General features: G+C 36.3%; 1 protein-coding gene across 2 annotated transcripts in view; it reads left to right on the top strand.

Moving 5' to 3' along the window:
* The first annotated feature begins 7,533 nt into the window (after window positions 1-7,533).
* Window positions 7,534-21,881, top strand: part of map3k5 (mitogen-activated protein kinase kinase kinase 5) — a 39,762-nt gene continuing 25,414 nt past the window's right edge. For both annotated transcript variants that reach the window (XR_006162709.1, XM_042777332.1), the window contains exons 1-4: window positions 7,534-8,575; window positions 17,650-17,789; window positions 20,950-20,973; window positions 21,531-21,724. Coding sequence is in view for 1 of the 2 variants with exons in the window: in XM_042777332.1 (XP_042633266.1) it covers window positions 8,179-8,575; window positions 17,650-17,789; window positions 20,950-20,973; window positions 21,531-21,724 (755 nt within the window). In the remaining variant the exon portion in view is untranslated. The remainder of the gene's footprint in view (window positions 8,576-17,649; window positions 17,790-20,949; window positions 20,974-21,530; window positions 21,725-21,881) is intronic.

Here is a 21,881-nt window from a genome sequence, read left to right as displayed (position 1 = left end):
TCAGTCAATGTACTGTTAGAAGTAACTGAAAAACTCGGGATACTGGTTTATTTCGTGTCAGAGGGAGTGTAAGGCACGTTTATAAACCGAATAACTTAAGTTATTTGTGGATTAGTGCGTACTGGAGACGCGAACAGTTTCGAACGATTCAGATAGATTTGGAGAACTGGTTCGACCGGTTCACTAAGAAGATACGGTTAAATAGAAAGATTTGTTCATGATCTGGACAACACTAGATGAGACAAAACAAAACAAATAAAACCCATTACAAATGAGGCATTTGTTGCATCCAGTGGGGACATAATTACTGATTCTAATGACTTATACTGACTTTTTACGCTTAAACATAAAACCATGTCTGCATTGGTGATCTGAGAAACAACAAGCCTACTCTACTGCTCAAAACTTGCATTTGAATCATCATTGGCAAATTATTTAAATATAAAAAACGTACCTACAGACTGTGAGCCAGAAGCCCAGACTTTCCTTGCAAAGTTTGAACTGCTCAACTTTAAAGTCCAACTGAAATCAAAATTGACCGTATTTACTTTGTTTGCCTAAATTGATCGTTTTGTGGTGAACAATTCATCCATGCAAGTCAATCCACACAAAAAAAAATGTTTGGCTTTTCTTAATCTTTAATCAAAATCTGAAAATGCCCCTCCCCTCTGCATTGGAGGATCTTCCCTGATGACGTAGGTTTGACGGTTTGGGTGTCTGCTTAGCATCCGTAACCACTCATCTCCAACTGGCAGTACACAGTCTGCCTGTAGCTGTGTCCCAAACTTAAGTGCATGGACTCCGATGTGTGAATTTGAAGTGCGAATGCGTCAAAGTGGCGCGACGAAGGGTGTCCCAAACTGAAGTGTGTGGACTCCAAAGTGCGGATGTGAAGTGTGATTGCGTCACAGCATCACGACGTAAGCTGTCCCAAAGTCAGAATGCGCACTTCGAAGACCACATTTGAAGTGCGAATGCGTCACTGCGGCGCGACGAAGGCTGACGAGTTTCGAAAGCGACTTCAAATGCGCCCTTCATTTCCCATTCATCACCGTCTCCTCCATTATGAGTAAATCATAAAAACAAAAACGAGCAGTTCTGGCTCCACCTATCCTATCCTGGCAGGACTGTCCTCTCGTCAGCGCTCTTCTCGCACCGTTGTTATGCGACAGAGCGCTAATCGGAAACACCTGGTGACGGAATTAGGAAATCCTGTGAAGGCGGAGCATCTCACGCACTTCGGAGGACCCTTCGTGCACTTCGGAGGTCTGGTCTTCGAAATCCGTGGCCTTCGAAGTGTGCACACTCAACTTTGGGACACAGCTTGTGTGTTTGCGAGCATTGACAGTGCGTGAAAGGAGAGATGGCGAGGAGGTGCATTTTTGGTTCTAGATCCAATCAAGTGCTAGTTGGAAAATAAAGCCACGCCCACTATTTTTCCTCATTTAGTATTCCGTTTCTCTCGGAAATACGTCACAACACTGGAGAAAAGTCGTTTGCAACTTCTGGTTTACGCAGACTTTAAGGCCAGGACACACCAAGCCGACTTCAAAGAACTAGCGGCGACGAAAGACGACGGTGTTGTCGCCTCGCGTCAGCAGTGTCGGACCAAAAAGCTGCGCTGGAACACACCGCACAGACTACAGCCGACAGCAAACTAACACGTGCGTTCTGCGCATGCGTGAGAGGAATGAGCTGTTCATATCAGCAGCAATTAATAGTATATATTCGTCATTCAAAAGGAGAAACCGAAACAAAGATACACTGTAAAAAAAAATCTGTGACATTTATGGTAAAATACCGGCAGCTGTGGTTGCCAGAATTTCACCGTTAAAAATTTGGTAGCAACATTTTAGGCTTTACAGACTTAACTTAAATTCACAATAAAATACCGTATTTCATTAACTGATTTAATGTTAATAAACCAGCATATTAAGTACTAATATCTGTTTTGAACCATTGTAATACTGATAACCACCAAAAACAGGCGTTGATGAGAAAGTCACATGATGAATCAAAGCTCATCACAAACAGCTCTTCCACTAGCTGAGAAGGGATATACTAATATGTATATATGTATGTATATATGTATATGTATATGTATATGTATATGTATATATATATGTATATATATATATATATATATATATATATATGTATATGTATATGTATATGTATATGTATATGTATGTATGTGTATGTATATATATGTATATGTATATGTATGTATGTATATGTATATATATATATATATATGTATATATATATTTATAAGGAGCACAGTGTCATTCACACAAACACTAAACACCATCATGGTAACACACATGATACTGAAATAATGCAATAAACATTAATTTAACAATCTTACATTAGATGTAAGAGAAAATCCCAATGTACACAACTGATAAGAAAAAACTAAGAAGAAACAGTTATTTCAACGAAAAAAAAAAAAAAAAAAAAAAAAAAAAAAAAAAATGAAGTGTCATGCAGGGAATTCTGGGAGTGTCAATTTACAGTTTTTCACTGTAAATTGTACAATGAATTTTTCTTTTTCACTTCCAAAAACCGAAATTTTGACAGTGTTTTACTGTAAAATTACATTAAATGTAATTATAGTTATTCACCGTATATAGTATGGAAACTTACTGATAACCAATTAACAGGTTTTTACTGTAGCATTTTTACAGTCTTTTACTGTTAAAATCACAATCATTTTTTACAGTGTATACAAGATAAACGCAGATATAAGAAATGTAAACAAAGCAGCGGTAGCTTACCATTTTGAATATCAGTAACATTAATAACTTTAATCATTTTAAGCGGCTCATGTTGTTATGAAAACATTCGCTTATTAGAATGATTGGGAAAGCTCATGTTACATTTAAACAGCCTTCTGTCTGTACCGCCTTCATTCACATGCTTGTTTTCATCACTTTTGCTTTAACTCTTTGCACTGACTCGTTCACTAAACTGAACATCCAATCAGAGATCTCCCTCGCGCCGACGGCCCGACGTCCCCGACTCATCATGTTGAATCGTGCAAACTGCTGCCGATTTGAGTCCAACGAGAGCCGACGAGTGGAACACACCAAACAAACTAGCCCAACCGTCGCTCACCGTCGGCCCGATGATGGCAAATGGCCAATTGTCGGCTTGGTGTGTCCCAGGTTTTATAGAAACAGCCGTTGTGCCACAGAAGCATTGCAGGCTACAGGTTCAGGAAACCATCCTCATCCTCCATAAAATGCATAGCACACATCGGAATATTTGGGTTGAACTGGGTTATTTGGGTTATGCAAATCTTCCCACATAGTGACGTAGAGATGTGGGGATGTGTTAGAACGAGCACTTTTAGGAGCGGTCTGGTTGACTTAACTTTTTCAAAGAATATCTCTTTGGATTTGAGACTTTAGCCTTTGCAACTTCACAGATCTTCTTTTTGCACCAAGAGCTTGTAAAGAAAAAGGAAAAATTTAAATCGCATCATATAAGCACTTTTTAAGATAAGTAAATATCGATCGAAAATAATAAAGTAGAAAGAAAAATAGAATTCTGAAAATATATTTACAATATATATACATTACAATCTCACACTGAAAAAGAAATAAAAATATACAGTATTTACATGAGTTAAATATTACCAAGGGGCAAAAGAACATCATTTATTTCTTTTTTTCTGCCACCCATCTCTGTCTTTCGATCTCGTAAAAAGCAGACTCTTTAAACTCTTTCCAGGTCATCTCTTTCTGCATTCCCTGAGGTTGGTAAATGGAAAAGACTTTAGCAGGGCAATGAATGTTTCTTCGTTTACAAAAAGTGTTCCCGTCGCTTCATATAACCCGGACTGCACGTCTGATGGCAGATGGAGTATTCTGATGACGACTTTCATACCTTTTATGGACCTTGACACTGTTATTTATTTGACAGTCTATGGGTTAGTCTCAAGCCTCCAGGTTTTCATCCTAAATATCTTAAATTGTGTTCTGAAGACGAACAGAGCTTTTACGTGTTTGGAACGACATGGGGGTAAGTGATTAATGACAAAATTTTCATTTTGGGGTGGAGTATCCCTTTAACTAGTAACCCTGCAGTTTTATGTTAAACAGTTTTCTGAAAAATAAATTTAGTATTGTTATTATCATTAATTTTTTATCTAATTATCATATTGTTTTTTGTTTTGTTTTGTTTTATTAATTTGTTTTAAAAATTGCATTTTAAATCACCAGAAAAATCGCAATTCGATTATTTTCCCCAAATAGTGCAGCTTAAACCACATCTGTTAGTGTTTTCCCTGTCAGTGCTGCATGTGAGCGGTTGTTCAGAGTTCAATATAATTTCTTTTTATAATGCAGCCATCTGTCAAACAGTATTTTTGAGAAAATGCTTCTGTGTACATAATTTAAGTTACATAAATAAAAATAACATTTTGTTATTGCAATGTGAAATTTGTTGCAATTTTACACTTTGACTTTTGACAGTCTGAGATATTTGAATACTGTGAGTAATAAAACAATAGTCTTTAACATCTTAACTGTATAGCATTGTTGTTTTAAATACCAAATATTTTTCTTAAAACATTCCTCATGAATGCTTATTGTTTGTAATATGTCGTTGTGAAAAAAAAAACGTAGTTTCAATGTAGCTAGATATTTTTGGTAGTAACTTTTAGTGTAGCTAGCAGTGGCGGCTCGTGGGTTTTAAAATAGAGGAGGCACACTAATTGTATTGGTCTGGGGATCCCTGCCAATAATTATTATTATTTGCTTAACCGCTTTAAAATTTCTTTTTGGTTGCTGTTAGTCAGAAAATATAAAGAAAACGACACACATATGCACCTGAAGTCCTCAGTGCTGAAAGTGAACACTCGATGCTGATTGGCTAATTCTTTTTACCAGGCCTCCCCAAGGGCCTCCCCCTCCCCTTCTCTATCACCTAGCAGTTGTAATTACATCAGCACATTCAGCACATTCGCGATAGAAATGCAGTGCTTTCCAACTTCATTAACATTTATGGTATTACAACTGTGAACTTACAAACAAAAAATACACATTCTGAGATATGAACTGAAATTAATTGTGAATTTTATTAACATTAAATAGTCCTCCTCCAATTTTCACCTCAAAATTTTGCCTCCCCTGACGAGCCGCCACTGGTAGCTAGCTACTTTTTCAGAAGAGTAGCTTGACTATAGCTTAATTACTTTAACTTATGAGTAGCTTGTAGCTTATCAAGCTACAGTTTCGGAGTAGCTTCCCCAACACTGCTTGTCGCCTAATTGCTTGTGGCCTTCATCCTGTAGCATATGTGGCAAATGAGCTTCCTCCTGGTGGCTTGTGGGAACACTGCTGTTATATAAAACGTTAGAGGCTTTCTTTGAATGAGAGTTCAGTTAGCTCAGTCGGTAGAGCATCAGAATTTTTATCTGAGGGTCCAGGGTACAGGTCCCTGTTTGGGTAAAGGGCTTTCTTCTTGTTGAAGGGCCTCAGCTTGCCGTCATGTCGGTCCATCTGCTGCTGACTCTCTGCTAGAGAGGTAGAGTTTATATCATATATTAATATAATTTATAGTATTATATACAAAAATCATCATTATTATTATTTTATGAATGTGTGGCTCAGGCAGGAACGTGCCTTTGCACCCTATCTTGTCCAACAGCCACTGAGGATATATCACATGCTGTCCAGTTTTTCATGATCCATTACTTTGTCTGTAAAACTTATGCTGTATTTACATTCTTCCACTATACAATACATCCAAGAAGTACAAAAAAAGACTAGATAAGTGTCCCTTAGACATGTATATGATCCGTATGCATTGTTTTTACCTTACGATATGAACAATGAACTTTTAAATCAGACATTTGCTATGAAACTCCCACGTTGATACAGAGGAAAAATAACTATTGCCTGTAAGCAACAAATTAATCAGGACTAATAACATTTCTTAGCAACTACCCTGGAATGTCAATTAGCATCCAAATTAATGTAATTAATAATTATGAACTGTGTAGTTACCCACCTACAAACATTTACCAAGGGGCCTGTCGCAATACCCACACTTGCAGTCTCGGACACTGGACAGTGCACGCATGCAACAGGAAGGAAGTGTGCAAGACAGTCTCAAGCCTGAAAAATACCAAAGCTCTGTGTCTGTTTAAAACACACTAAATCCATGCTATCTTTAATACCACTTCTTTTGAGGCTACAAGTGTATCCCATCATTCATCTTAATCTGTAACTCACGTAGCCTGAAAGTGCAAGGTATTAAGAGATTTCCAGTGTAAGTTAAATTAATTAGATATTACAAACAGTGTAATATAATAGTAAAATGTAAAGTGTTGCTCGGTGTATTGGTGCAGATACGAGTATGTTTATTTTGTAAAACATTTGCAACTGATTTTAAGCACTTAATTAGAAGCACCACAATTAATAAATGATGTGTTCTGTGACACATAAACTACTACAGACATTTGGACGTTTATTTAAAAATGCATTCATAACACTGAAAATCAAAACGTGTAAATAAAGCCCTGTAAATAACGCTACAGATTTGTCCCATTGGCTAATCAAAAGTTCTACACACACTTGTGGTCTTCATGCCCATTTGAATACTTGGGCCAAATCAAGTGCAAAGACCACACTTTAAGTATGAGCCTTTTCAGTATCATGAAGCTTCAGGGGGTGTAAGGAACATCAAGGCAAACAAACAATCAAAAAAGTATATAGTTCTGTGTTATCTGTTAATTTATTGAACAGTTAAATGTTTTCCCACTGTGCAATAAAACATGTGCAATAACCAACTTATATTTATTATACGTATGTTAGTGACTTAATATATCTTACATCTACCCACATTCCCTTGCATAATTTGACTACAGCACTGTACATACAATATATTGTTTACTGTCTCTTCGTCTATTGTGTATTGTTTTTACATATTTATTTTTACTCACTTATTTTTATTTTTTGGTATCTGTGTCTTGTCACTTGTCAACATGTCTGTGTACTGGAAGTTTTTGTCACCAAGAAAAATTCCTTGTGTGTGTAAGCACACCTGGCAATAAAGCTCTGATTAATGTTTCATGTATCATAATTATTCCCTTAAGAAAATTAACCATGGTTTTATTGTAAGTGTAGTATGTTTTTTTAGCATATTGATAACCATTTGTATAACCACAGTTTTACTACAAATACCACGGTTTAACTATAATTAAAACCATGGTTAATTTGTGGTTACCATGGTTTAACTATAGCAATCATGTTTTTTTTTTTTTTTTTTTTTTTTTTTTTTTTATTTGTAGTAGAACCATGTTTTTTTTTTTTTTTTTTTTCTTAGGGGTTCCAGTGGTTATTATTATTATTATTATTATTATTTCGCAACTGTAATTGTTGTGTAGTTGTCAATAAATAAATCATTTAAAAAACGCAAAGACCCTAATTACTGGGAGAGGCCCAGGGTCTGCTTTACAGAGGCCAAGTGAGTGAGCTCTGCGTTACTTATTTAATATTCATGACCTGAGCCTGTTCCATAGTAGGTTTCGTGGATTCACTTCCTGTAAGTTCGGCGTGCTACTCCGCCTCCTGAGCGTGAGTTGTGTTGAAGATAATAATAGAAATAGGGCAGGGTCCAGCAGACAAACGCGTTTCAGCCGAGAGCAATTTGGCAATTTCGCATTTCAATGACATAAACAGGAACGACAGGACCGAGGAAACGCGTTTGATGTCTCGTAGTGAAACGGCTTGATACGATGCACGCGGAGTTTAACGATCAGCAGAACTGCGCTACTTCAGAAACTACTATACATGCGCTCCGATAAATGAGCCTAAGTTCTTCGGAAACGCTTTTGTTTCAGGACATCGATTAATTTTCGGGAGTGTGATATCGTTTCTTCGAGTCGTGACGAGTGTGTGCGTGATCGGTCCTTGATCTATGCAGTTATTCCATTCTTGCATTTTTTTTCCCGTCCAGACCTATATGCTGCTAAGCGGATTTGTAAATTTTCATCTAAAAATGGAACGATAATCGGGTTTATTGTAGGTTGTCGGTGCTGATGACATCACATGACTATTATTTGCTAGTTTGATGTCACTTGTAGCTAACAGGAATGGCAGCTATGAAGTGTGTCGGTTGAGAAGGTGTTCTGTTGGGGTTGGGGTCATTTAACAAACTGATGAAAAAATGAATTCAGATCTGGAGGCCATTTCTCTTTCCGTACCCTCTCTCTGCCAACCCCTAGACATGATGGGAGGCAGTAGCGGAGAATCCAGTGGCCGTGTGCATCCTGGTGCTGGGATCTTCTGGCAGGACCCCTCCAGCTGTAAGAGTGCCCACATTGGGGTGATCAGTTTGCCCTCGGACAGTGGGACCTTGTTGACCACGGGTAAATGTAAGAACCGAGCCGTGCAAGTGGCCTACGTGAGGAACTCTGAGACGAGCCAACCTCTGAGCCCAGAGAACATGGCTTTACAGTGTCTGAAGGATGCTTGTGACATTGTGGGGTTTAAACTAGATATAATCCCCTTCGGGAAGCTGGACTTTGGTGAAACATCAGTTCTTGATCACTTTTACAATGCAGGTAAGTCTACTGACGGAAGTTTTGGGAATGTCCTGCAAATGAATGTAATTCGCTGTATGGGCACAGATATTGCTATGAACAGTTTGTTGACAACCCACATGCACGGTAGACACAGCCCTTTATTGTCTACTAGGTCTGTTTGGTTTCTTACCTTTTTCCAGGAAAGTTCTCAGAATGGAGTGGGAGACCGATACCATTAATATCACATGCACACAACCCAGGGTGGAGTGCAGTGTCTATAACCTCGTTTCCACGAGAAATGACTAGCATTTAGAGGCATTCAAACTTCGTGTGGTAGCTTGAAAATTAAAGTAAACTGTTGAGCTGCTGCAAAACCAGAGAGGCACAGTCTTGTTCAAATGTTTCAAAAATTAACCATATCACTATAATCAGAGCTCTATGCATGTCCTTACAAAGTGTAGTAGTCAGTTTCCTTACCTGAACACCTGTTTGTTATTATACATTGCAAAACTGTCCTCATCCATGAGGTCATCGCATGCAGTGACAAAACACTCAATTTGAGCTAGTTTGATTTTAATCATTTTGCAAATCTTGGAGTATTTGCAGCTAGTGAGAATCCCTGAAATTACCAAATAACATCCATAACTGTAGAATAAGTGAAAGGATATTGAGGTAAAATGGAGTGATTAAAAAATTATTAATTTGATATTTACTTTTAATAAGTATGCAATCACATATCAGTATGTGCACGTGCTGACAAATTTTGCCATCTACATCTACACTATGTGGCTATATTTACCCCAGTGGACTTTTACTTTAGGCTGGGGGCTTTTTATATATATGTAGATTTATTTATTATTACTTTTAAGATTTGTAGTCAAGCCAAGTCACCTTTATTTGTATAGCGCCTTATGCAATACTGATTGTGTCAAAGCAGCAAAGTTTAACTTTAAAGTTTGGAGCTTAACTCTTGTCTCTAAAAAGAAGAATTTATTTTCTATACGCCTTTTCTCTTAAAGATTTAACCTTGTGCTTTGGGCGAATGGCATTTTATGTGACCTAGTTCCTTTTGGACTTTTATCAAAGACAGACTCTCTGAAAGCGTTTTTTTGTCACTGTCTGGAGTTTGGCCCACAGCACTGTTCTCCCTCCATCATTTGTGATAAGGGTTTGATGTGTGTTTTGGTTTCTCTGCACATAATTCTATATGTTTCTCCATAGTTTTGTCCTATTCGTCTCAGAATGCTGTTTCAGCCATGTGATCTTTAGGTTTAAAACGTGAAAACGGTTGTTTCCTGTGTGGTAACCTCGCACAGCTCTTGCTAAGTTGCTGTTATTTTGGATGCTGAGATGTTATCATGTCGTCAATACTTAGCTGGAGCCATCGTTTTGTAGCATGTACAAGTTTCAAAAACTTGGACTATGTCTGTAGTTGTGTACTATTGATTCCTTTAGATATCCTGGTAGAACGTTATCCAGTTTAGTGCACTTCGGTGAGCTTTTTGAGCTCACCAAACCTGTACTTAAATTACTTCAGCTCCTAACATCACTTTTTTTTTTTTTTTTTTTTTGTTTAATGGAATTTAAAAAAAAAAAGTCATCACCACAATGTCATTTAAAACCTGAATGACTTTGTTCCTTCTGTGAAATGCATGAAAAAATATGTTGACAAATCTCTTTTTCTATACAAAGACAGTATGTAGGGGCTATAAAGCTCCATAAGTCAACGTTTTCATACAACTCTTCTACTACACCCAAGTCTTCTGAAGCCATACAACAGCAATTGTCTACGATTCAGTGGTTCACAAGGGTGAAATCCAAATAATAAGCCAATCAGGCTGGCAAATTGCAAACTTAAGTAGTGGCAACTTAATGTTTTATCCGATGTTTGACATCATTTTGAGATTATCGCATGAGCTGGTCATTTTCTTATTTGTCCTCTTTAATTTGTTTTTTATATGCTACACTATATCAGAGTTATTCTGTCCATCAGCCACCCTGCTGTTTAAATTCTACTGTTAGACCCATATATGTTGATCACTAAGCTTAAAAATGAATAAATGATACCTTTTAAAAAAAATATATATATTTATTTATTTATTTATTTCGTACAGAACTGAGATAGATTTTTTTTTTTTTTTTTTTTATGGAACCCCCAAGTTAAAACCGACAAGGTGAAGAAAAAGCATGCTGTAAACATGAGTTTGTTGTCATTTGCATACTTTAAGATGCTTTTTTGGTCAATAGACACATCTCTTTATTGTTATTTTACACGTCTGACTGTTTTGATGAGTGCATACAGTACATACAGTACATAATTTGAGCCTACATGTTTTATCTATGATCAAAGGTAGCATGTTTTACATACTTTTAGCATTTTTCAAAGGCATAAACATGTTTTAACTGTGGAAGCGTAGGAGGGTAGTTGTACTCTGGGAGTTTTCAAAGGAATAGTGGTTTGTAGTGGAACATAATCTTATCAAAGGTGTTTTTTTTGTGTCTGATTACAAGAAAGCCTACATTCCTCTTGTGTATTATGCTTATTGCTGCATGGACTGGTCATCAGATAGAAGTCTCCTTTTATTTTTGGTTAAAAAGTTGTGCGGTGATAGAGTATGTCTGATTTTGTGCTGGTTGAACAGTTTTGTGTTGTACTGTACCATCAACAGAGTATATGAAGACACAGGCTGCAAACGAACAGTGGTGTAAAAAAAAAAAAAAAAGTAGCATCTCCAAATTCAATAATATTTGTAAAACCAGTGAGGTTGCAAAGTGCACGTCCAGTGGACACTTTACTATCCCATGAGGCCACAGGAGAGGAGTTGTCAATTGCAGTGACTTGATGCATCTGTTCTTTGCTGTATAATGTACTGTATACTTAAGTGAATTTTGAGTAAACATTTTTTGACCAAAGAAAATGTGAGGAATAACCACTTTTGATGAATGGACAATCAACTCATGCGATAATCTCAAAATAATGTCAAGCATTAGATGAAACACTGGCCTGTTTGCAATTTGCAAGCCTGATTGGCTTATTATCACAATGACAATAACAACATGATGATGTAGTTCATCCAGATTATCTTTATGCTGTATAGAACACACTTTTTAACAGTTATTCAAAAGTACCTACTCAACGTACAGTATGTTGTTTACCTGGGTATCAAACTTTCAGCCAAAGAAATGTTTTTCTGCAAATTTCCATTGAACAAAAAAAAAAAAAAATTTAATGTGAAAATTAGACCTGGCCTAGTATTACCTTACAGATGAGCTGTGTTGTTTTTATATATTCATTAATGCTTAGTGTGAAAAGTCAACTATAGGTAGACCTTAACAATTTGCTGGATTAACTGCACTATAGCAACTTGCCTATATAGAAGGTAGATTAACAGGAATGACCTGTTCATCCAAACAGTCAAAGGGGAGTATATTGGTAAGCTAGTTATTAGAAATATGTTACCGAGATGCTTAGTAGCTGTAGAGAGATTTTGTTTCAGGTGTCATTCTCATTTCTTGCACTCTGCTGAACTCAGTAAATGGCACATACCTTTTCCGTTAGATGAGGCCCCGCTAACTCGTGCTGAATGGTTTTCAGTTCATATCCTTGTTCAGCAGTCTTACAACATCTGAGAGCTTGAGTGATTCCTTTAATTATTCAATCTAAATGTACAGAATGGCAGAGGTTTCACGATAGTTTTTCACATTCACCATTGTAATAATATCAGAAAAATTCAAAACCAATGCAGTGGATACATTTTTAAACCAAATGACCAATGGTATGTGAGCTTTGGTTGCAAAATAAAACCCACTGACAGCCAAAAGTAGGTAAATTTAGAAAAGATATTACATGAACAACTGTATATTACCAATTCATTAGGTTATGGTTTCCGTCAGCATAGCAGTCAGCCAAGAGATGCATGAGAGTTTTGGTCAAGTTACAATTTATTAATTATTTTCTGTAAATTCTAGTGGAGTTCCTTTACTAATTGCTGATCACATCTCTCCACCTGTTAGAATTCCATTGTAAGTGCATTACCCACAGACATTTATCCTTTGTTTTTACAACCTGATGCATAAGTCAAAATGATTGACTGTGGTAATCAACAATAAATGAAGTTCTCCACAAATTTTGTTTGAAACCACGTTCATTTAACAGCATTTTACAGGAATTGTAATGATTGAAAATTAAAAAGTTGTAGCTTACTTTAAATTGCTTGGTATTTGGTCCATTACTAAAAGCATATCTCATTGTTTTTAACTATACCAATAGTTTCAGTATTTTCTAAGCACTAGAAAAGTTCAACTACCAAAGAATTTAAAATGAACTTGGTATGCAATAATACAGTATACTATTGATTGACCTTATTACCATACTATAGCAGTTTTTTTTTTTAGTCTTCTGACACAAGATTTTCTCTACTTCTCCTAGATAGTTGTCTCTCAGTTCCTCAAAATAAAATACATGTAAGAAGTACTTGGCTACAAATCAATTTGATAGTTATGAGTTTGAAGGTGTACAACGTGATACATTATAGAATAGCAAGAGTTCTTCCATCTAAAGTACTGCTACTTTGTATGTACTGTAATTACACTGTATGTGTAAGTTATTTATTATATATAAAACCTGTAGATGACCCTATAGGCCAACTTCCTCCTTGGTCATTCCATGCACAAGAGGAAAATGTGCCTTTGTTTTGAGAACTGAATGAATAGTTTTAGGAAATCGGGTCACATGAATCAATTATAGTGTGATAGCAATCAAGAAAACCACTTGTACACTTCTTTACACTGGAGAAAAACATGGATTATCATAGGTTTACTTCAAAATTCTTTAGAGAGAATTATTCTTTTTAATATTTTACCCAAAATAGCATTGAGTGAGCATTACTGAGTGTTAAACACATGTAATGTCTGTTTCATTTATACTCGTAGCCGAAAGGAAAACTCCCAAGTATGCCTCACAGATGTATTATAACTGATGACTACTCCAGGAAATTCCTAATATGAATAAAGGCAGCAGTTATCGCTGTACCTAATCAAAGGAAAACAGATACAGACAAACACACAACTTTGACAATATAGCTGCGTACTTCAAGCCATCTTGGGTATTTTATTTCATAATATTGAAGTATATTTATAATCCATTGCTAATCGCAAAATCCTTTATTGCGGTATAGAATATATTTTCTGCCTTGTTCTGTGATAAGAAGCTATATCACATCACCAAAGGAAGTTTTTTCAAAACACTCTATTATTTCGTGGAATACAACTATGTTTTTAAAAGTTCTCTTTTGTTGGGCAACAGGTTTATAAACGCTTCTCGTTACAAGTTTGGGAAGATGTTTGGCACGTTATAAGAGACTCAAACTCACAGCGCTTGCAGAGATCGAGCCGCATTTACTACTGACTCTGTGCCTATATTCTTTTAATAAAAAATCACAAACCTTTGCGATTTCAGAAATCGCATTAAGCCAAATCACGATTTCAGTTTTATTTTAATAAATTGTTAAGCCCTATTCCAGCTTCCAGTACAGTTCAAGATATTGAATGGTCCACACTTGCATCCCTCACAGCATCATTTCTGCTCCAAACTCTGTAACTTTGGATACTCTGCTGCATTCAGTAATCATATTGTGCAGCCCAATCTGGCACGTTGGATTTCTGCCTGTCTGGGAGGAACATCCTCTTTGTTTAAACAAACCAACACTCAAAACCTAACACTGAAACTCAGCTAAGCCTCAAAACTATAGTAAAACATAGAATTATATGCAGAGAAAGCAAAGCACACATCAAACCCTTATCACAAATGATGGAGGGAGAACAGTGCTGTGGGCCAAACTCCAGACAGTGACAGTCAAATTTCACATTGATTTCAGTTCATTCAAATTGATTTAGTTAATCTTGAATTCTGCTAATAATTACCCATTGCTTGTATTTTGGGTATATGTTAGTTAATTAGTTACGTAGCACAATGAACAGAGGATCATTGTTGTTGCTATATGCATCTGTTAACCTTCTAAATCTTGCTTGCATTTAAATCAAGCTTTAATTATTTTTAGCTTTAGGAATGTGCAAAGCTACAAATGTTCATACTCGACAAGTCAGTCTTCAGAAACCCCTGAATAATAAGGCTGTGGCTTGTCAGACAATCAGACACATTCAGATAATAAACAGACTGCACAAAACTGTCTATGCTTATAAGAAAGGGTCCAACACACAGCGACACAAAATCATATATGCACTAAACTTGTGCATCCCAGTTGTTTGAGAATTGTAAGATTACCAGTAAAATATTGAATTCACTAATCAACAAGTCATTTGTTGGATGACTAGTTAACCATGCTAGCTCAACCCTACCTCGCATTACATTTCCTATTGATGTGATCTGTGCACTTTGTTTGATTGAACAAAGTAATGTCATTGCAGCAGCTGTACATGCACAGAACTGTAACAGATTTTTGTAGGAGATTTCTAAACTACATTTTCATGTGTGAAATCTGATACCGAATTCCTTTTGTGAATTAGAATGCTAGAATCTTGTATTCACAGCTGGAAATTATCATCGTCATATTAGTAGGTTCCAAACCTGTATGACTTTCTTTTTCCATGGAACACAAATGGTGATATTCAGTTCAGCAGATTGTTAGGGAAAACACAACCTCTAAAACCTTTCACTTTTATTGCACCTGTTTTCCATAAATTGCAAATGGATGGTGAACTAATGCTACCGTACCTATTTTGTGTGGCATGGAAGAAAGTCATACAGGTTTGGAATGACATGTGGGTGAGTAAATTAGTTTTTTTATTTTTGGATGAAATATTTTCTTAAAATTGTATACAAAATATGGAAGAAGCCAAAACTGTACAAATATACAACTAATGACCTGACAAATCCTGCTAGTTATTTCTGTTATACCAGTGGCTGCGTATAATTAAATACATTTGCGTCACTTTTACACAACTTGTTTGTTATTTTAGATGTTGGTTTAACAAATTAACTAATTTGCATTAAGCAGCTCTTTAAACATGAATCATTAGCTTTACATTAGTTGACTATAAGCTCTGTTGTACACATCACTTTATTATTGAAATGCAGCACTAAAAAATTATGTAACTTAAAAATAATTCATGATTATCTACAGATATCCACTGGTATCCATCTTGAGATGACTATCATTGTCTGATAACCACCATATTGATTAACAGAAGTGTCTGCCAGTCCACTTTGTTCACTTTAAAATCTTTTCCCAGCTTTGTCATTGGACTGTAATATGGAAGTAATATTTAAGTATTTTAGTAAATACTGTGTATAATAATTTTGCATTCATTTGTAACGAGTTGTAATATATTGGCATTGCATCACCCTTAGACCTCCCTGCTTTCTAAATGTCAATATTTGCATGATCTACTGAAAAACCCATATTGGTCAACCACTACTTCCAGTGGTACAATTCTGACAAATTGACCACTTGCTTGGTTATGGACATATTTTGAGGTTTACATATTTTATAGTGTTTTTTTTTTTTTTTTTGAGAGAGAGTTTCTGGCTGTCCAAAAGTATTACACACATATTTCAGAGGCAATATACAGTTCTGCTTGTGGGTATCTAGCTACTAAACATGAAGTCAGTGTTTATGTGTTCATTTATAAGATGATGTGACATTAGTCTCGTGTAGCCAGACCTTCATAAGACTGATGGCTGAAGGTCTGGTCTGGTCTAGAATTCATGGCAGCTCTTATTGGTCAAGGCCCGCCCATGAGGCTGTTAGACCGACATGTCAAACAACCAATCACAGATCGTTTCGTTAAGTGTCACGTTTCGGGTCGTGAAAATGTCGTCACAACAGACTGGTGTGTAAAACTCTTGGGCGTATTTTAAAGATTCTATGCCGCAAACTTTAAATGTTTCACATACTTTTGAAACTCCAGCGTTTAGTTAATCCTGATAAGCGCTCATCATCACAGTTGTAAACACGATGGCTTTCTTCTTTCGTGAGGGGGTTTGGCACCACAGCATCTTTGTTTCCAGGCAGAATATTAAAGAACGCGTCACACATGTCTCCCGGAAATCCTGTGGAATTCAACCAATCCGATGACGACTTCGACACTCCTGAAGTGCTTTTGTGTCCCATATGCATACATTAGCCAACGGTCCATGGGCGTGACGTCTGAGGATGAGACTAATGTGATGTTGAATCCTGTGTATTTATGCACAGGTTTTAAGAAGGACGAAGACAGAATGTTAATATTTAAATATGTATGATATGTACCCGCAAGTTTTGCTAGTATAAGCCATAACCAGGATACATCTCAATGTCCCTTTACTGTCTAGCAGCTGTTTATGATCAAAGAGCAGCTTAAGATACATTTTAAAGATAATTTTGTTTCCGCAGTAGACCCAAATTGTCTTCATATCCTCGCTTTTGATTTGTATATGTAAATCGATTTTCACATGTATTTGTGATATAACTGTAAAGCACGGAGAATGAAGAAGTTCCAACAAATCCAAACTCCAAGATCCAACATCTTTCACTGTTAAGATTTATTGGTAACACTTTAGAACAGCTTATTATACACTTTAGAACAGCTTTTTAATAGTTAGTAAGATAGTTGTTAAGTTTAGGTATTGGGTAGGATTAGGGACGTAGAATAAGGGCATGTAGAATAAGGCATTAATACGTGCTTAATTAGTACTAATACATGGCTAATATTCTAGTAATATGCATGCTAATAAGCAACTAGTTAAGAGTCCCTAAAATAAAGTGTTACCGATTTATTTGAACAAGAAGACACAAAAACTCGGGATGTTCATACTTTACATGTTCTTCTGCTTAGGAATGTATGTTGCTTTTTTTTTTTTTCTCTGTCATGTCTGTTTCCTTTGGGTTAACTGAAACAACAGCTCTGGCACAGATGCATGCAAACAGAGGAACTGACTTCCTGCTGATATTTAAATGTGGTGTTTAGGGTGTTGAACTCTACTATAGGGACGGGCCCGATAGAAAATAACCCCCACACACAAACATTCAGCAAACTGTCTGTGTCTCTCTGTCTATCAGGTCTGGGAAAAACTGTTTCAAAAAAATGTGAACACTCTCTATCTCTGTTCACAGATATCGCAGTGGTTGAAATGACGGATGCATTTCGACAGCCCTCTCTCTTCTATCACTTGGGTGTGAGAGAGAGTTTCAGCATGGCCAACAACATCATTCTTTACTGTGATCACAACTCTGACTCACTGCACTCTCTTCAGGTCAGGAAGTCTTTTGTCTCAGTGTCTCCAGAGTCAAATTAGTCCAATTTAAAATAAGTGTTTGTTTTTTTTCTTCAGCATCTTCATAATCTTCCATTCTGAAGCTTAGAGACCAAAATATGGCCAACATATTATCACAATAAATTTTTCCTGTGTGATACAATATCATTATTTAGCACTATACCTTTGATGGGGAAGGACATGCTTTCACATTTCCTTTAGCTTTTCACAAAGACCTTGAGAATGAATGTAAACAGAACTTGTTTGTTCACACTTAAACTCCACAGAATAAGAAACCTTTTAATTTAGCGACCCCTGAAATCCAATTTCCCCCATAGGGCTGGGCGATATATCGAACGATATGATCATGCGTATCTAGTCAGTAAAGCCGGTTCCCTGATTAGCGCTAAATCGCCATCACCTGCTTTCAAATGGAGCGGCATTTAATAGACAGAGCCTTAGTTCACTGACACTAGGTAGAAGTGTCTGCGCACAATCCAATATGAATCGCCTTCGATAATGAACGCGATATTGCGTACCTTGTCAGTGAACTAAGGCTCTGTCTATTAAATGCCGCTCCATTTGAAAGCAGGTGATGGCGATTTAGCGCTAATCAGGGAACCGGCTTTACTGTGAGCAGAGTCATACAGTTGTAACCGACCGTAACCTCAGTTTTTGATCCCCCTTAAAACCGGTGTTTTCTGTTCTATTTTTTTTTGCTTAATTCTCCGTTTTGTGATTAAATACAAATTTATCAAGTATGGTGTCTAATGAAATGAGTTAAAGTTTTTAACAATTTGATCAATCTTTTAAAATGTAATTAAATGAAAACATAATTTACAACAAAACTATTACTATTATTATTATCACAGTGAGAAGTACATTTTAGTACACAGTGGTAATGTATTTCATGTGTCATAATTTCTTCAAGTTAATCCAAACTTTTGGCTGTAGGGAAGACCTACAGAGTCTCTGTGTGTGAATTGTTTCTCAAATGAAACGGTGAAAAGCTGGTAAAGTGACTCTCAGAGCAGCTCTGGAGTTGAAGTTCATGTGATCATCTCCTCATATATTGAGGCGCAGACATTAAAAACATTGTGAGCGTCACATGTGTCTGAGTTTGTGTTGTAGACAAAACTACCTTTTGTCATTCACACAAATACATGCAGACATACTAGCCACATGCACTGAATGGTTGTTGTCATGTTTATTCCTGCTGTGTAAAATAATTAAAAATAAAAAAATATTAATAAAAAACATCAATAACTTAACATCTTATAACAAATAAAATATATCTCAACCCCAATACCAAATTTAATATCCTATAATTCTAATGATCACCACATATTGTTAAAATGCAGTCTTTCTTCAGATTCTCTTCATGAGGTGCATTCTGGAATAAACAATTCAGATGTATACTTAACACCTGTTGATGCGTTCCCTTACTATCAGCATTTTTAAACAACATTTTTGTATTTAAAAAATATTAGTAATATGTAGTTTTGCAAAGTCATATGTAGACATTATTTATATTTGTCTACAAAACTAAATGTAAACCTTTAAATGCCTTTTATATCAAAAGGTTACTAATATAATGACAAATGTAAGTTGTGTTAAGTGTGTCCCAACCTTTGACTGGTAGTGTATTACTGCATCAGGTGACCATGGTTTGCCCAAGTAGGAAATTTTCCTGGATCAGAAACAACATTCCCAAAGTACAAATACAATAATTTCATCACCCAACGCTTCCTATGCTTCAAGTAATGGAAAGCACTTTTGTAAAATGTTGAGGAGAAATAATGCAAGTCAAATTTTGTAGCAGCTGAGACTCTAAACATATCAGTCTTATAGAAAAAGCTGGCATGTCCATTATGTAGATGTGTATGAGAAAGAAAATCAAATAGCTTTGGTGTGAGGTGACAGCCATTATAAACAAACTTCATGCATCCATGCCGATAAATGTTGCCAAGTCCAAAAACGTTTGGACTGAATAAGAGCCAGGAACTGATTGAGTGCCCTAAAATCTGATTAGTTGATAGGATGTTGATGAAGAGCCATGTCTTGCTTGGCAAAATCAAAGTAAGCAACTGCATCATGGTGTGTTACACACACATTTATTGTATTATATATTTACAAACATTCTAATTAAAATGTGTATTGGGCTAGTAGGAGAAACGCTCATTGTTGTGAGCAAAAGGGTGCTCACACATTTATTGGATGGACACAAACTATTAATATAACCCACATTATTTGCAGTACATAGCTTAGACATCCAACAGTTTCATCACAATGAACAACTGTAGGATTTTATTACCACGGTTAATTGTATGCAGGCATTATTGTCATGGAGATCCTCCTTGCAAGATCATACACCTCTATTATTACTTTACATTACTAAATGGAATTATGCCAGGTGAGTGGGGAGTAAACTGCATAATATAAGATATATTTAGATGAGCTCTTCAAGGCTGAGATTTTATTACTAGCCAGAATTTAGTGGAGGATGGTGCCTGGCAAACACATGCACACAGAATTGCACAGTTTCAGGAAACACTCTACAATTTACATAGATAAATGTTTTTACCAGTAGCATGCTACATTGTTGTAATAGTGTGGTGTTATTACAGTGCATGTTTAATTCAACATATTCAGTTCGTCTTAAATAAAAGCAGCTACAAACAGAAATGCAGAACGAGCATTTATTTGAAAACGTCATAGTGTTTACACTCTTAAGGATGTCAACCAAGCAGTGGCTAACTTTTTGTTTTTCTCTGTGAATTAAACTGGAATAGGAGAAAATATTTTTTAATCAAAAGTGGCACAGTGCTTTTAACAGTTCAATAACATAATATGGCATGAAAAATGTATTTCAAGTTATAGTGATCACTTTTGATTTATTGTTGTCAGTGGAAATGATGGCCAAATTTAGCAAATGGCACGTTGCATACTCAACAGAAACAGCACATACTACAGAACGAGTAAAACCAGTATATTGTTCTGAACATGGTCACACACACACACACACACACACACACACACACACACAAGGTTATTTAGAAGCTTCAGATACAGTATGTGGTTTGTGATAGATTTCAGTCATAAAAAAAAGAGTTGGTCATTTATACCAGCTGAATTTGTGTCTGATGTTTCTCTCATACAGGAGGTGGTATGTCAGAAGAATATGGTAAGTGTCTTAATCTTCACTTACTCCCTGCCTCATCTTCATTTTTCAAACAGAAATACGAAATTGCAAACCTGAAAACGTGGAAAAAGATAACTTCATTAAGTTTGGTTATATCATGTGGTAGGAGATAAGCAATTTGACAGACATTATTGATGTATTTTGGTGTAAGAGACTTTTGCAACCACGTTTGTTGTAGAATTTTATAATTTGGTACCAAACAAAATGGCCCAAAAAAAAAAAAAAAAGGTTTCAGCCAGCGATATCCCATAGGGGGTTTTGAGTGAACCTTAGAAGATTTGTGAGATTTGAAACATAATGATATTGAAGTACACTGGACAGGAGGTGCAGAAAACCTAGCAAACTGCTAAATGAAACTAAATCAAATGTATAATTTTTTTTTTCTCCTGCTGTCCACAACCAAGAAAATACCTTTGAGCTATTTTTGGGGCATGGCACACCTGCTTACTACTGATTTATTCACCAGTGTCCATTTTCACCATGTATATTAACAGTATTCCCCTGCTTCTATGTTTTCCTCCTATTTTCTCTTTTTCCAGACATGTGCTGCTAACTACACATTCATCCCATACATGGTGACGCCTCAGAATAAGGTGTACTGCTGTGAGAGCAGTCTGATGAAGGGTCTGAGTGAACTGATGCAGCCCAGCTTTGAGGCCCTGCTGGGGCCCATCTGTATGCCACTGCTGGACAGACTCAGTCAACTGCTCACCAGCTGCAAGACCAACATCTGGTGGGAACTCACTACCTCCTTTATCTCCTCACTTCTCAGTTCCATCTCACAGTTTGAAAGTCATTTAGGGCAGTAATACAGTTGTGAGCTTTATGTCTGAATATACCATGAGCAATGTTCCCTCTAATTTTTTTTTTCTTGCTGAGCAAAACTTTTC

The sequence above is a fragment of the Cyprinus carpio genome, chromosome A20, assembly GCF_018340385.1.
Source record: "Cyprinus carpio isolate SPL01 chromosome A20, ASM1834038v1, whole genome shotgun sequence".
NCBI classification, from domain to species: domain Eukaryota; kingdom Metazoa; phylum Chordata; class Actinopteri; order Cypriniformes; family Cyprinidae; genus Cyprinus; species Cyprinus carpio.
Note: the sequence above shows the minus strand (reverse complement) of the source record. Positions and strands in the feature narration are given on the sequence as shown.